General features: G+C 38.1%; 2 protein-coding genes across 2 annotated transcripts; one reads left to right on the top strand and one right to left on the bottom strand.

Annotated features, from left to right (window-relative positions):
* Positions 1-8,555: 8,555 nt before the first annotated feature.
* Positions 8,556-10,439, bottom strand: LOC131619148 (hyoscyamine 6-dioxygenase-like). The gene is made up of 4 exons (XM_058890279.1): positions 10,226-10,439; positions 9,893-10,143; positions 9,450-9,768; positions 8,556-9,366 (listed from the first exon to the last, which is right to left on the bottom strand). The coding sequence occupies exons 1-4, from the start codon at positions 10,427-10,429 to the stop codon at positions 9,124-9,126; spliced, it is 1,017 nt and encodes a 338-aa protein (XP_058746262.1). The 5' UTR covers positions 10,430-10,439; the 3' UTR covers positions 8,556-9,123.
* Positions 10,440-12,697: 2,258 nt separating this feature from the next.
* Positions 12,698-14,026, top strand: LOC131657693 (uncharacterized). Its single transcript, XM_058927063.1, has one exon. It carries the CDS (start codon positions 12,698-12,700, stop codon positions 14,024-14,026), a length of 1,329 nt encoding a protein of 442 aa, XP_058783046.1.
* Positions 14,027-15,199: the final 1,173 nt, after the last annotated feature.

Here is a 15,199-nt window from a genome sequence, read left to right as displayed (position 1 = left end):
AACTTGATGTAATCCTGGGAATGAACTGGTTGGAGTTCAACCGTGTTCATATCAACTGTTTTGAGAAGACGGTAATTTTCCCTGAAGAGGGTTGTGCTGATAATCTGGAAATGACAGCTAGGCAGGTGAATGAGGCTATCGGAGATGGTGCAACAGTATTTATGTTGTTCGCAATGATGAATGTGAAAGAAAAGGTGGCTAGTAGCGAATTACCTATGGTGTGTGAATTTCCAGAAGTTTTTCCTGAAGATGTAAATGAATTACCACCGGAAAGAGAAGTGGAGTTTTCTATTGATTTGATTCCGGGAACCAGTCCAGTGTCGATGGCACCGTATCGGATGTCTCCATCTGAGTTGGCCGAACTGAAGAAGCAGTTAGAAGAATTGCTGGAGAAGAAATTTATTCGTCCTAGTGTTTCTCCATGGGGTGCGCCTGTGCTGTTAGTAAAGAAGAAAGAGGGTTCGATGAGGCTGTGCGTAGATTACAGACAATTGAACAAGGTTACTATCAAGAATCGGTATCCATTGCCGAGGATTGATGATTTGATGGATCAGTTGGTTGGAGCACGGGTATTTAGTAAAATTGATTTGAGGTCTGGGTATCACCAGATACGTGTGAAAGATGATGACATTCAGAAGACTGCTTTTAGAACAAGGTATGGACATTACGAGTATTCGGTAATGCCGTTTGGAGTTACTAATGCACCTGGTGTTTTTATGGAGTATATGAACAGAATATTTCATCCTTATCTCGACAAGTTTGTGGTGGTATTTATCGACGATATCCTGATATATTCTAAGAATGAGGAAGAACATGCCGAACACCTCAGAACTGTGTTAGAACTGTTGAAGGAGAAGCAACTTTATGCCAAACTGTCGAAGTGTGAATTCTGGTTAGAAGAAGTTAGTTTTCTTGGACATGTGATTTCTAAGAATGGTATTGCTGTTGATCCTACAAAGATAGAAGCCGTGTCTCAGTGGGAAGCTCCGAAGTCAGTATCAGAGATTCGTAGTTTTCTTGGCCTTGCAGGTTATTACAGGAAGTTCATTGAAGGATTTGCAAAGTTAGCGTTGCCGTTAACTAAACTAACCAGGAAGGGACAAGCTTTTATTTGGGATGCAAAGTGTGAAGAGGGATTCCAAGAGCTGAAGAGAAGGTTGACTAGTGCTCCTATCTTGATTTTGCCGAATCCGACAGAATCATTTGTGATTTACTGTGATGCGTCACTAATGGGTTTAGGTGGTGTGTTAATGCAAAATCAGCAAGTAGTTGCTTATGCGTCGAGACAACTTAAAGTACATGAGAGGAATTATCCGACTCATGATTTGAAGTTGGCAGCTGTAGTGTTCGTTTTGAAGTTGTGGCGACACTATTTGTATGGTTCGAGATTTGAGGTATTCAGTGATCATAAGAGCCTGAAGTATCTCTTTGACCAGAAAGAGTTGAATATGAGGCAGAGAAGATGGTTAGAATTCCTGAAAGATTATGATTTTGGTTTGAATTACCATCCGGGTAAGGCAAACGTTGTTGCTGATGCATTGAGTAGGAAAACCTTGCATATGTCTATGCTAATGGTGAAGGAATTGGATTTGATTGAACAATTCAGAGATTTGAGTTTGGTATGTGAAGGTACTCCTACTAGTGTCAAATTGGGTATGTTGAAGTTGACTAGTGGCATTCTTGAAGAGATCAGAGAGGGTCAGAAAGATGATGTTGAGTTAATAGATAAGTTGACTTTGATTAATCAAGGCAAGGGTGGTGAATTTAGAATTGATGAAAATGGTATACTGAGGTTTGGTGATCGAGTGTGTGTCCCTGATATTGTTGAACTCCGAAAACGTATTTTAGAGGAAGGACACCGTAGTGGGTTGAGTATTCATCCTGGTGCTACCAAGATGTATCATGATTTGAAAAAGTTGTTTTGGTGGCCGAGAATGAAGAAAGAAATTGGCGAGTTTGTGTACTCTTGTTTAATTTGCCAGAAGTCAAAGATTGAGCATCAGAAGCCGTCTGGGTTTATGCAACCGATGTTTATTCCTGAGTGGAAGTGGGATAGCATATCAATGGATTTTGTGTCGGGTTTGCCGAGGACTGGCAAGAATTGTGAAGCTATCTGGGTCGTGGTAGACAGGTTGACGAAATCTGCACATTTTATACCGGTGAGGATGGATTATCCGATGGAGAAGCTAGCTCAGTTGTATATCGAGAAGATAGTTAGTCTTCATGGTATTCCTTCAAGTATCGTGTCAGACAGAGATCCGAGGTTTACGTCTAAGTTCTGGGAAGGTTTGCAGAAGGCTTTAGGTACTAAACTGAGGTTGAGTTCTGCTTATCATCCGCAGACGGATGGACAGACGGAGAGGACAATACAGTCGTTAGAAGATTTGTTACGTGCTTGTGTGCTGGAAAAAGGAGGTACTTGGGATAGCTATCTGCCTTTGATCGAGTTTACTTACAACAATAGTTATCATTCGAGTATTGGTATGGCTCCTTTTGAGGCTTTGTATGGTAGGAGATGTAGGACGCCGTTGTGTTGGTATGAGTCTGGTGAGAGTGCTGTGATCGGGCCAGAAATTGTACAACAGACTACGGAGAAGATTAAGATGATTCAGGAGAAGATGAGAGCTTCTCAGAGTCGTCAGAAGAGTTACTATGATAAAAGAAGGAAGACACTTGAGTTTCAAGAGGGAGATCATGTGTTTATGAGAGTTACTCCTATGACAGGAATTGGTCGGGCATTGAAGTCAAGGAAGTTGACTCCGCGTTTTATTGGACCGTTCCAAATTTCTGAAAAGGTGGGAGAATTGGCATATCGTGTCGCTTTGCCGCCGATGCTTGCAAACTTGCACGACGTGTTTCATGTGTCTCAATTGAGGAAGTACATTCCAGATCCGTCCCATGTGATCCAAGTGGACGATGTACAGGTAAAAGACAACTTAACGGTTGAAACGTTGCCTGTAAGGATTGAAGATAGAAGACTGAAGCAATTGCGTGGCAAGGAAATAGCTTTAGTCAGAGTAGCTTGGGGAGGACCAGCTGAAGGAAATGTTACCTGGGAGCTAGAGAGCCAGATGAAAGATTCCTATCCGGAGCTCTTTGCTTGAGGTTTGTTTTCGAGGACGAAAACTCTTTTAGTGGGGGAGAGTTGTAACGCCCGTATAATTTTAATATTAATTTAATTTTATTATTGAATTAATAATTAGAATTATTAAAGAAATTGTGGAAATAATGAATAAATGAAGTTTTTGGCTTTTGGGCCATATGTGGAAATAGAGGAAGAAGGGGGGGTGATTCTCTAAAACCTTTTTCTAATTTTATTATTTCATAAACATTGGATTTGGGAACCAAGAAAGGGCGTGAAAGAAAGAAGTCTGAAGAACGAGGAACGTGAAGGAGAACGGTAGAGGGAGAGACCAAGAATCCAGAATTTTCTAAGGTAAGGGGGGACTTGTCTTGGTTATCATCTATTATCGGGTTAGGGGTTGATGATGCTGAATAGATGTAGAATTCGGATCAATTGAGTCATATGATAGGTTTAGGGATTGTGTCTATTGTATGATATTGACCCCTGTGTTTGAATCTATGATGTATGTGTTGTTATAGTCTCATTTGATGTATAATTGGTGCATTACGAGTTGTAATCTGTGTTGTTTGTGCATTCTATTTCTTCATGTTCGCACTGGTATGTGTTGGGGTGTTTTGGGATACATGGAATGCTGTCTTTTCTGCAGATTGGGGTTTTCAGAATCGCGGTTCGCGCCGCGTACAGAGGGGAGGCGCCGCGAACCTGAAGGCAAAAGGTCAGGAAGTTTTGTTGCGTTCAGTACGCGCCGCGAACAGGTGACCGCGCCGCGAAGGCGTTGTTCCGATTCGTTCCGCGCCGCGAACATGTGGCCGCGCCGCGAAGGCGTTGTTTCGATTCGTTCCGCGCCGCGAAGGCGTTGTTCCGATTCGTTCCGCGCCGCGAACATGTGGCCGCGCCGCGAAGGCGTTGTTTCGATTCGTTCCGCGCCGCGAAGGCGTTGTTCCGATTCGTTCCGCGCCGCGAACATGTGGCCGCGCCGCGAAGGCGTTGTTTCGATTCGTTCCGCGCCGCGAATGTGTGATGGCGCCGCGTGCTGTTGATGTTTTGTGATATTTTGAGAAAGTTCAAAGAGGCATAACTTTCTAACCGTTAGTTCATTTGATGCGCCGTTTTGGGCTAAATGAACCTTATTAAACGATCTATGTGATGATGATTTGACTGGTTTTGGAATGATGATAATATATGTTGCTATTTCTTGATGATGATGATGATTGTAGCAAATATGTGCCTGTTTTCGACATGATGATGATAGAATTGTGGTTGAATGATGTTAATATATATGAACATACTCGAATGATGATGATGATTATTGAGGATGATGATGATAATGATATAAGTATGTTATATATGTTGCATTCATTCATGTGCATTGTTGATACTGTATCCATAAGGGATGTGTTGGATCAGTGAAGGGCATGATTCCCATTGTGTGGAATCTGTGCTGGCAGGGCCGTATCTGGATGATGATAGATCGGTCATGGATTATTCCCATTGGATGACGTTGGTACCACATGCATAGTGTCAGTTCATTCATATGCATGATTTATGACATGATTGGAGGTATTCCAGTGTTGTAATTGCTGATGATGCGTTGGTTGTTATTTGTTTTGTTTTGATTGTCTATTTATGAAACAATTGGGTGAATGATGCAACTGTGACGTGTTATTGCTTTATAACCTTATAACATTTGTTAATTATGACGAGACTCACCCTTACATGTTGTCATTTTCAGATTGAGGATAGCGGCTGATCGACTCGATGAGGATTAGCTCATGAGTCAGTGTTTTTAGTTAGCGTCAGGTGTCATGCTCTGGTAGTTGTAACACTGGGAACGTTTGTTTGTAGTTTTGATTGTAACTCTATATTTATCTGTTTTGGTTGAAGTCTGATACATTTAGTAATAATGTAGACTTGATGATGTATTTTTCCGCTGCGTAGAACATGGTTTGAATAATGAGTTATGATTTTCAGGTGTTCCAATGATGCATGACTTATGTGACGTGTATTTTGTTATTTTGAATTGTGATACCTCTCTACATGTTACTCTGATTTAATAATTTGTTTAATTGCCGCGGGTTAATTAGAGGGGTGTTACACTTTCTTTGCTCTTTTTTGACGTAGTGTGAGACTTGCTTCTTTTGTGTGACCATGTCAGATATGGATGGAATCTTTTGATACCCTTCAGTTGGACTTGTAGTGATCTTGCGACGAAATCTCTAAGACCATATATATGTACTTTGAACAAGTAGGATGGTATTTTTTTCTCTCTTCTTGGAAGCGGAAGATGCCTTAAGATGGGCCAATAATGTTCCTACACCTGAAAACTGTATATGCAACCGCTATCCAAATTTCTACTTTTCGATGTAAGATGTGGTGTTTGAGGACGTCAAACTTCACCTTCCTCTTAGTCATTTCAAGTAAAGGATTTTGATGTCACTTCCATTGGCTACCTCTCTATTGGACTTGCCTTGTTGAGCCAATATTTGTGCCTTTTAGTGCTTCTGCGTGTATCTCAAGGTTTCGGCCAATTTTTATGTTTTATTCATTATCTTTCACCTTTAGTAAAGACTTGGGCGTGCACAGAAAATTCATGTACGTGTTACACCCTCAAGCTAACGGCTTTCCATGGTCTATGTGACAGACACAATGCTTCCCGTCGAGATCGAGACACCATCATGGCGACGAACCCATTTCAACGAAGAGGCGAACAAGATAGGTCTGAAATGTGTGGCAAATCTGATCGATTAATTACCATAAGCTATTCGAGAATTTGATGCCAAACATTGGGTTTCAAGGAGATACAACTTCAAGGTACAGCCGAGGAAGATGCAGGAGGATGGCCTAGTACTAGTGAAGTAGTCATACCTGCATAACAGGGAAGCTGGGACCTAACTAGGATGGACCGTATCACATATACCAGAAACTCCCTCATGGAGTGTACAAGTTACAAGAACTTGAAGGACCACTTCTACCCCGGACTTGGAACGCTCCTCGTTTTTGATATTATTATAGTTAGAATTTTTGGAACTCCATAAAATATTAGGCACATGTAACTCTGAACAATTATTCAAGTGTTTTGTTTGAGCTATGGATATTCCCTCTTTAAAGTGCTTTCTAGGGTGTACTTTATTACGAAGGTCATTGCTCTCTTTCGAGGCGATACATATGTTGAACTTCATTATGAAGGTCCTTAGATCCCCTCGAGGCGATACATATGTTCAACTTTTTTATGAAGGTCCTTGCCACTCCTCGAGGTGATACACAAGTTAGACCTTATTACGAAGGTCCTTGTCGCCCCTCGAGGCAAAACATATGCTAGATTTCATTACGAATTCCCTTGCCAGCTCTCTAGGTGATACTTATGTTAGACCTTATTACGAAGGTCCTTGTCGCCCATCGAGGCAAACATATGCTAGACTTTATTACAAAGGTCCTTGCCGTCTCTTGAGGCGATACATATGTTGGACTTCATTACGAAGGTCCTAGTCACCCCTCGGGGCGATACATATGTTGAACTTGATTACAAAGGTCCTTGCTATCCTTCGAGGAAATACATAGGCTGGAATTCCCCATAAAGATCCTTGATTCCTCTCGAAGTGACACCTAATACATCGCCCCTAAAACTATAGGAGGTCCGACCTATATCAAGCCCCGAAAACTTGGTTTCCAGTCTTGCTTGAGGGCTCAATAGAAGTCCCGCTTGAAAGGGTAAAACGTCTCGTCTGAGAGACGCAGTATCTCGTCAGCTAGGTTATGTGTTGCGATGTTTAAGGAACCTAGATTTCTCAGTCTAACTAGACTATTTCTTGAGGGACTTCATGTCCCTTTGGGCGCGATTATTTCTAATAAGTCATGCCTAAGAGGCGCGACCTATATCAAGTCGTGAAGACATTGTTTCAAGTCTTGCTTAAGCGCTTAATAGAAGTTCCACTAGAAAGGATAAAACGCCTCGCCTAAATGACTCAGTGTCTCTTCAACCATGTTGGACTTGCGATTTCACGCACACAAGTAAGGGATGGGTGAATTGTGGGGTTTGGAAAAATTAGCTTTTGAAAACTTTTGACAAGGAAAATTAGAGTTTATAATCATTTTAAAAAATGAAGCAGTGGAAAATAAAATGTGAAAAAGAAAAGTCAAGGGAAAAGAAGAACACCAATAATTGTAGAGGTTCCTTCAAATCAAAAGGACCTACTCATCTCCTCAAGAATTGATCTTGAGAGTTTCAAATAATAGTTGAGAGTTTTTAGTAGAAAAGTCTCACGAACCCCTTATACAAAGAAATGATGGTTTATCTTCAATTAATTATTACGAGACGATGAATGTGGGTGTTTGCATCTTTTCTTCAATATATTATGAGAGTGAAGCGACCAATCTTCCTTCCCGACGGTGGAATGAAGCGCTTAGTCTTCTTTCCACAAACATGGACATTAGGAGGTTAGCCTTAAAGTTCCAAAAAAAATCGAGCTCAATACCTTGGTTTTAACCAGGCTAACCAAAAACAAGAGACTTTGATCGGGCTGAATTTGAACCTATGAAGTTTTAAATACGGGGTTGAGCTTCAACCTATCTTGGTTTTAACCGGGCTGACCAAGAACCTTTAAATATTTTAATATTGACTAATCTTCAACCAAACCTAGAATCAATCACACAATCCTCAAATATAAGCTTTTTTATAGGATGATCTTATGACTAGAATAAATCCCTATATGAACAGTATTTCAGAGTGGGTTAGGTGGCTAGGTTCCCTTCTCTGTTTTCTTGTGGGTGCTCGTCTTTTACTCCTTTCATTCTGCGCTCTAAAAGGTGTTGTGTCTGATGTCTCAGAGTAGGCTTCTTGCTTATGTTAGTGGTGTTGGTAGTTTTTCCTTCTTTGTTTCCTGGTCGTGAGTTGTTCTAGTTGCTCAATAGGTGGTTTAGTTTTGTTACTTGCCGGTATAAATGTTGTTTTGGTATTATGTTGGTGTTGTGTGTAACTTCAGTGTGTTTGGTTGGGCAGGTGTTGAATGTGCTTTGGTCCGTTTTGACATGGGTCTTTTGTTAATTTTATTGGTTTTATTTGTTTTTTTGTATTCCCTTAGCATTCTTTGTTTTAGATTTTTATTCTTTTTTTCATATTTATTGATTTATTTTGCTATTAAAATAAATATAACAATCATAAGGTTTTTTAATTTTATTTTAAAATAAGACATTACATTTATCAAAAAAAAAAACTCAAATCCATCCTAACCATCCAAGTGGCACATTCATAACCATCCAAGTGGCACATTCACGTAAAAAACTTCTAAATATAATAATAATTGATAATTGATATATTAAAATATCTAATAATTACTAAATAAATTTTTTATCATTAAAATTCATAGCCATTATAGTTATCATTTTTTTTTGACTAAGCCATTATAGTTATCATAATGCTTTAAAACAATATGAATTTATTGAGTATATATAATGAGAAACTAAAAGTCAATAATATACAACAAAGCGCTAAAAGATGACATAAGAGTTATATTGACAAACAACAAAATATAAACAACAATAAAAAAAGCATAACCAAATCAACTAAACATCAAGATAAATAGAGGAAACACTAGAGGAAGACTGTAGTATGGCAAGAAAACAACACCACATTTTGCTGAGCAGCAAAAACACATCAAACGGAGGTCGTGGCCACTCAAACTGCTATTGCTTCAAAAGCCGGATAGAGTCCTCGAGCCAAGCAGAGAAAGCCCAGGAGTTCCCCACAAATTATCAGGATACCATTTGTAAGCCTAGAAAATCTTCCATATCCACCAATCCTTTAATTTATTTATGGGTTAATAGTAGTTTACTCCCTTAATATGAGCGTGTTTTGGTTTACCCCACCGTTGCCAAAAGGTAGGGAGGGAGAAAAGCAAAATTCGCTAACATTACCGGAGGATGAATTACTATTAACCCTTTATTTATTGAAGGGCATTGTTGACTTGCCGTAGTAAATCCTTAATTATAAATTAAAATATTTAACTAATACAACATTACATTATCTTCCACAATATTTAGTTTTATTCCTCAAAGGTTTTCATCACCTTTTCCATGTCACCATGTTTGTCAAAGAATCGCCAGAGGAACTCTTGGTATTTGTACGACTTAAAAATTGGTGGATTGTGTTCATCAATGATATCTTCTGCAGGCTCTACAAAACATTCACCTTTTGGAGCTATAAAAAAGGCAGCAGCTGTGCGAGCATGAGTTGAATTTGTAACAGCCCTGTGCTCAGCACTTTGTAGCTTACCATTGCTTATTATCTATACACAAGTAAAAAATATTTGAAGAATTGAATCAAATGATTCTCTTATAGAAAATGTGCAATGTCAATCATAAAATGTACCTTCAAAGCATAGCCTATGTTGATGACAAATGCGTCAGGAAAAGCTTCAACACCAATCCATTCTCCATCCTTTAATACTTGAAGCCCAGATACATCACCTTGTTGTAAAATAGTGAGGAGATAAGCATCTGAGTGCTTGGTTAAACCAAGAGTTAAACTTGGGTTAGGACAAGATGGATAATGATTAACTGAAATAATCATTGATCCGCTAAGATCTTCGTCAAAATATCCACACTCTAGACCAAGTCCTTCACTAATCAAATTCATGATCCTGGAACCCAACTCCTTAATTTTAACCGAGAAATCTCCAACACACTTTCTGCAACATACAAAAGAGCTATTATAATTTATATATAACAATGTATTCAATATTTATAGTATAGGACCAATAACAACAATTAATTCATAGAAAAAATGGAGTGATTATTCATTCATATATATACCTATAAGAAGTTGGATTTTCAGGCCACAAGTGTTGCCACTCCTCCAAAGGATATGCTGGGTGTCTAAAACTCTCCCTCCATAAATGAACCTCTTCGGTTTCAGACCTGAGACTGCTACTAAACTTCTTACATGTCTTAGAAGGGTCATCATTATACACGATTTGCTCGTACTCATCAGGCAACTGGAACACCTCCTCAAAAACGCTCATCGTTTGCTTCATTTCATTCTCTGGAATTCCATGATTGATAACCTGCTTCAAATTCAATCAATAAATATTCAACTTGTTTATTTAAAATCTTATAAAATTAATAGTAGTTGTAAGAGCTATGAACCTGAAAGAATCCAAACTCCTCAGAAGCTTTGATAATTTTCTGAATTGTATTTGTTCTATCACCAGTATATTCTTCACTGAGATCAATCACTGGGATGGTGTGGCTGATTGGGATTTTGGTATCACCTGGTCTTAATTCTGGTGGGAATGTATAGCCACCAGGCACAGATTCCATGCTTGACCAGTTTGAAATAAGCTTCTCCATGTGCTTATGTTTCACTACTCAATGATATTACTAACAAAAAATGAGGAGCTATATATATATATTGATAGAGAAGAGTAATGCATTACCTACCATAATTATTTTATCTTTTTTTTTGACAGATAAATGTAGTGAATTATTGCTATTTTTATTAAAATAAGTTTCTCCTAATAATTTGAGGTCTTTAAAAATGAATTTTGATTGGATCTTCTGATGCTATTGTTTTAATTAATTGCAGGACAAAATATTTACATTATTTATTAATATTTTTTACAGCTAACTGTATTATTGGGTCTTTTTAAATTTTACAAGAGTGCATATGGTAGTTTTGATCCTAATATTTTATGCCAATGTTCCTGTGTTTTTATTGTATCTTCTGATCTACATTATTTAATTAATTGAAAGATAAATTATTTACATTATTTATTAATATTTTCTTGCAGCTAAGTGCATTATTGGATCTTTTTAAATTTAACAAGAGGGCATGGGTAGTGTATTTTGATGGCTTGCCAACATGCTCCTATAATAGGACTATAGGAGTTAAGCGATAATTCTTTGAATGCATCAAAAATCTATATTATTCTATCGTGGGTATTTTGATTTAAACATATAATTCCGCCATTATTATAAGCAAAGTTTTTTTTTAAATTTAATGAATAATTAATGTGTTTAGTCTTTTATGTATACCAGATATATTTATTACTTAATGAATTTAAAAAAATATATATTTGTTTATAATAATGACCGGAAGGAGATAGCATTTTTGAAATAATTGAGATTTTTGGATAGATAAGTCTCTTGAAATAATCCATCCTCTAGACTTAACCCTTTGCATTAATGTGGCCCATTCACCAACTCTACTAGCCTTGTTCCTGGACAATTTCAACTAAAGAAATCAAAATATCTAGCTATAAAACAATTGAGAAACAACAAATTAAAAGACTTTTAAAAGAAATATCTAGAGAGAAAAAAACTACTAAAGAAAATAAAGAAGGAAAAAAAAAAAGCAAACAATAAATGATTTTTTAGTGTATACACTATTAAACATTTGTGTTTATGCTCAAATTTGTTTACATCCTCTAGTAAGTGATATTTGTAAATACTCTGTTAATTTCTATTTATTTGATTATATTATTTCAAAAACAATTTATCTATTAGCATCGACGGTGTCTTGTTCAAGGTCACAGTGAGAGAAGACGCTATGGGAATCGTTCGTTCTAGCCCAGGTATCCTGAATTCCCTATATTCTGTTTCTGAATCATCGAAATACAATGATTTCATCTGTGATAATAATCTAGAGGTAGGAGACGATATAAACACGTTATATTCTGAAGATAGTATTCATCAATTTTCCTCTGGTTCTGAGAAAATTAGTAAGAATAGTTTCCGTGGCGGTAATTTGAATGTAACTGATTGCGGTGATGCTGTTCTCTCATCGCCTCTTGTTGTTTGGAATAAAGAGAAGAAATGCTACACGCAGCAGGGGAAAAAGGTTGGGACAGAATTGGTTGGCACCGCTGGGAGTACTCTCGGTAACAGTAGCATGAACTTATTGGAGAGTCATATTTCTAAGGAGCGACAGTATATGGAAGTAGTGGGTGGGATAGGTTTCAGTGGAGATTCGGAGGCATTGGTGAGTGAGGAGGCAGAGGGTAAATGTATAAAATGTAAGAAGGGTGGTTTCGATGGAGAGTTGGCAAGAATAAGGGAGTTTTGTGGGGAGGAAACAGGGGATGCTGTTAGGAAGGGGAGCGATTTTTCGAAACACAGTTTTGATCAAACAGTGGTGGGATGTTCTCTAAGCATCAGGGAGGATCCTTTGAGTCACAAATGGAGTACAAAGATAAGGTGGAAGAATGTTAATGGGGTGGGAGGTGCAGGTAATTTGTGTTCGGGGAAAGATAGTAATAGGCGTAAAAAGGGAAATAGTTTAGTCCTTGGAAATAAGAAGGATAAAAATTCTTTGGCACCCAATGTTAATAAAAAAGGTACTCTGTTGAAGCATTATAATAAGGAAGCGGAAGATGATGGCAGTGGGAGAGTGTCGGTGTGTTATGGTAATCAAAAGGAAGAGTCCGATATTCAAAGAAATAATGTTAGACAATGGGATTTTTTGGAGAATGATGTTCCGGGAAAAATATGGTCGGCTATTGTTGCTTTAGGGGTGGTGGACGCGGAAGGAAGAGAAAAGCTTATTAGTAGAATCGTGGACTTGGAAAAAGGAGGAGGAAGAGGTGGAATAGTATGGAAGGAGACTAAAATGGTGTCTCAATGATTATTGGATCATTGAACATTAGAGGGGGAGTGAATGCACTCAAAAGGAGAAGAATTTGTTCTTTGATCAATAAAGGAAAAGCGGATATCTTCTTGGTTCAAGAAACTAAGATTTCTAGTATGAATGATGTTCTCGCCCATAGTTTTTGGAATTGTTCGGATTTGGGGTTCTCTTATTCAAATTCGTTGGGAAGATCGGGGGGCTTGCTCACTTTATGGAATAAGGACAATGTTGAAGTGTTGAATAGTTTCAAAGGAGATGGTTTTTTGGGGATTAAAGTGCGGTGGAAGAATAAAATTTATTATGTGACGAATATTTACTCTTCGTGTGTTCTCGGTAAAAAGAAAATCATGTGGAACGACTTACTTACGGTGATGGAAAGATTCAAAGATGGAGAATGGATTATGGGTGGAGATTTTAATGCCATTAAAAATGCTAGTGAGAGGAAAGGGAGGGCGGTTATGCACAATAATAGGGAGGTGGATTTATTTGCGGATTTCATCAATAAAACTTCTTTGGTGGATATCCCTTGCAAAGGGAAGAAATTTTCTTGGTTTAGCGGAGATGGTAAGTCTAAGAGTAGGATTGACCGGTTTCTTTTATCTAAGTGGGAGGTTATTGGTCAATTCATTGGAGACCGGGACTTGTCGGATCATTGTCCAATTTGGTTGATGTCGGATAAATCTAATTGGGGTCTTAAACCTTTTAGATTTAATAACGAGTGGTTTTCTAATGATGCCTTTATTCCTTTTGTGGAGAAAGAGTGGAATAGTTTGAAGGTTGGAGGAAGAGGAGATTTTGTGTTAAAAGAAAAGCTTAAACTTTTTAAAGAGAAGCTCAAATGGTGGAATAAGGAGGTCTTCGGGAAGTTTGATTTGGAGATTGAGGGAAGAGTTCGGGATATCAATACCGCCGATGAGAAGTTGGATTCGGATGATAATTCACATTTCAATGAGAACCTTGAAAAGAGAAGGGAAGCGTGTTGTAGATTTTGGAAGAATTTGGGTATTAGAGAGAATATGCTTCTTCAAAAATCTAAATTGAAATGGATTCAAGAGGGAGATTCCAATAGTGGCTTTTTTCATAAGGTGATGAAAGAAAAAAGAAGGCGCAATCACATTGGTCCGATTTTCACTTCGGGCGGAGTGGTAGATTCGGTGAAGGAAGTGAAAGAAGCGGTTTTTAATCATTTTGGTAATAAGTTTATCGATTCGGAAGAGGAAAGACCGGTGTTGGGTGGTGTTGCTTTCAAATCCATAAGTGTAGAAGAAGCGGTGGGGCTTGAAAAACCTTTTCTTGTTAGCGAGATAAAAGAGGCGGTTTGAAATTGTGGTGGGGATAAAAGTCCGAGGCCGAATGGGTATTCTTTTATTTTCTTTAAGAGGTGTTGGAATATTATTAAAGAAGACTTTATTAATTTCTTCAACCACTTTTTTGAGGGAAGTTCTATTTCTATGGCGGTTTCTTCTTCCTTCTTGACTTTGATCCCTAAGTCTAAAAATCCGTTGTGTTTGGACGATTATAGGCCAATTTGTTTGGTGGGGTGTATGTATAAAGTGGTGTCTAAACTTTTGGCGGGTAGATTGAAAGGAGTGCTTAATTTTATCATCTCTCCTTGTCAAAGTGCCTTTGTTCCCGGGAGACAATTGTTGGATGGAGTTTTAGTGGCAAACGAGGTGGCTGACTATGCTAGAAAAGAAGGGAAAAGTTGCATTCCTTTTAAAGTGGATTTTGAGAAAGCTTATGATAAAGTTAGTTGGAGTTTTCTTCGGTACATGTTTAGAAGGATGGGGTTTGGTGCGAAATGGATGAAATGGATGGAATTATTGGTGTTTAAAAGTAGTATGTCGGTGCTTGTAAATGGGAGTCCAACAAAAGAGTTTATTGTTCAAAGAGGATTGAGACAAGGTGATCCCCTTTCCCCTTTTCTTTTTTTGCTAATAGCGAAAGGTCTTACGGGTCTTGTTAGAAAATCTATAGAAGTGGGGGAATTCCAAAGTTTTGCCATCAAGGACTCTTGCAAGGTGGACATCCTCCAATTTGCGGATGATACCTTAATTGTGGGTGACGGTAATTGGAAACATGTTAGAGCGATCAAAGCGGTTCTTCGGGCTTTTGAAATTGTTTCCGGTCTCGGTATTTATTTTCATAAAAGTAAGTTAATTGGTATTAACACTAATAATCTTTTTTTGGATGCGGTTTCTTACTTTCTCTCTTGCAAAAAGGAAGAGAGTAATTTTTATTTTCTAGGTATTCCGATTGGATTCAATCCAAGGAAGGAAGATACTTGGAATCTTCTTGTGTTAAAGTTGAAGAATCGATTGGAAGGGTGGAAGAATCGATACTTAAATTTGGGAGGTAGAACTACTCTTTTGAAGGCCGTTCTTAGTTCTTTAGCCATTTTCACTATGTCTTTCTTCAAAATGCCGAGAGTTGTGGTAAAGAGGATGACTTCTATTCAAAATAAGTTTCTTTGGGGGGGTGTGGAGGAAAAAAAG

This window comes from Vicia villosa, linkage group LG1, assembly GCF_029867415.1.
Source record: "Vicia villosa cultivar HV-30 ecotype Madison, WI linkage group LG1, Vvil1.0, whole genome shotgun sequence".
Taxonomy (NCBI): Eukaryota; Viridiplantae; Streptophyta; class Magnoliopsida; order Fabales; family Fabaceae; genus Vicia; species Vicia villosa.
Note: the sequence above shows the minus strand (reverse complement) of the source record. Positions and strands in the feature narration are given on the sequence as shown.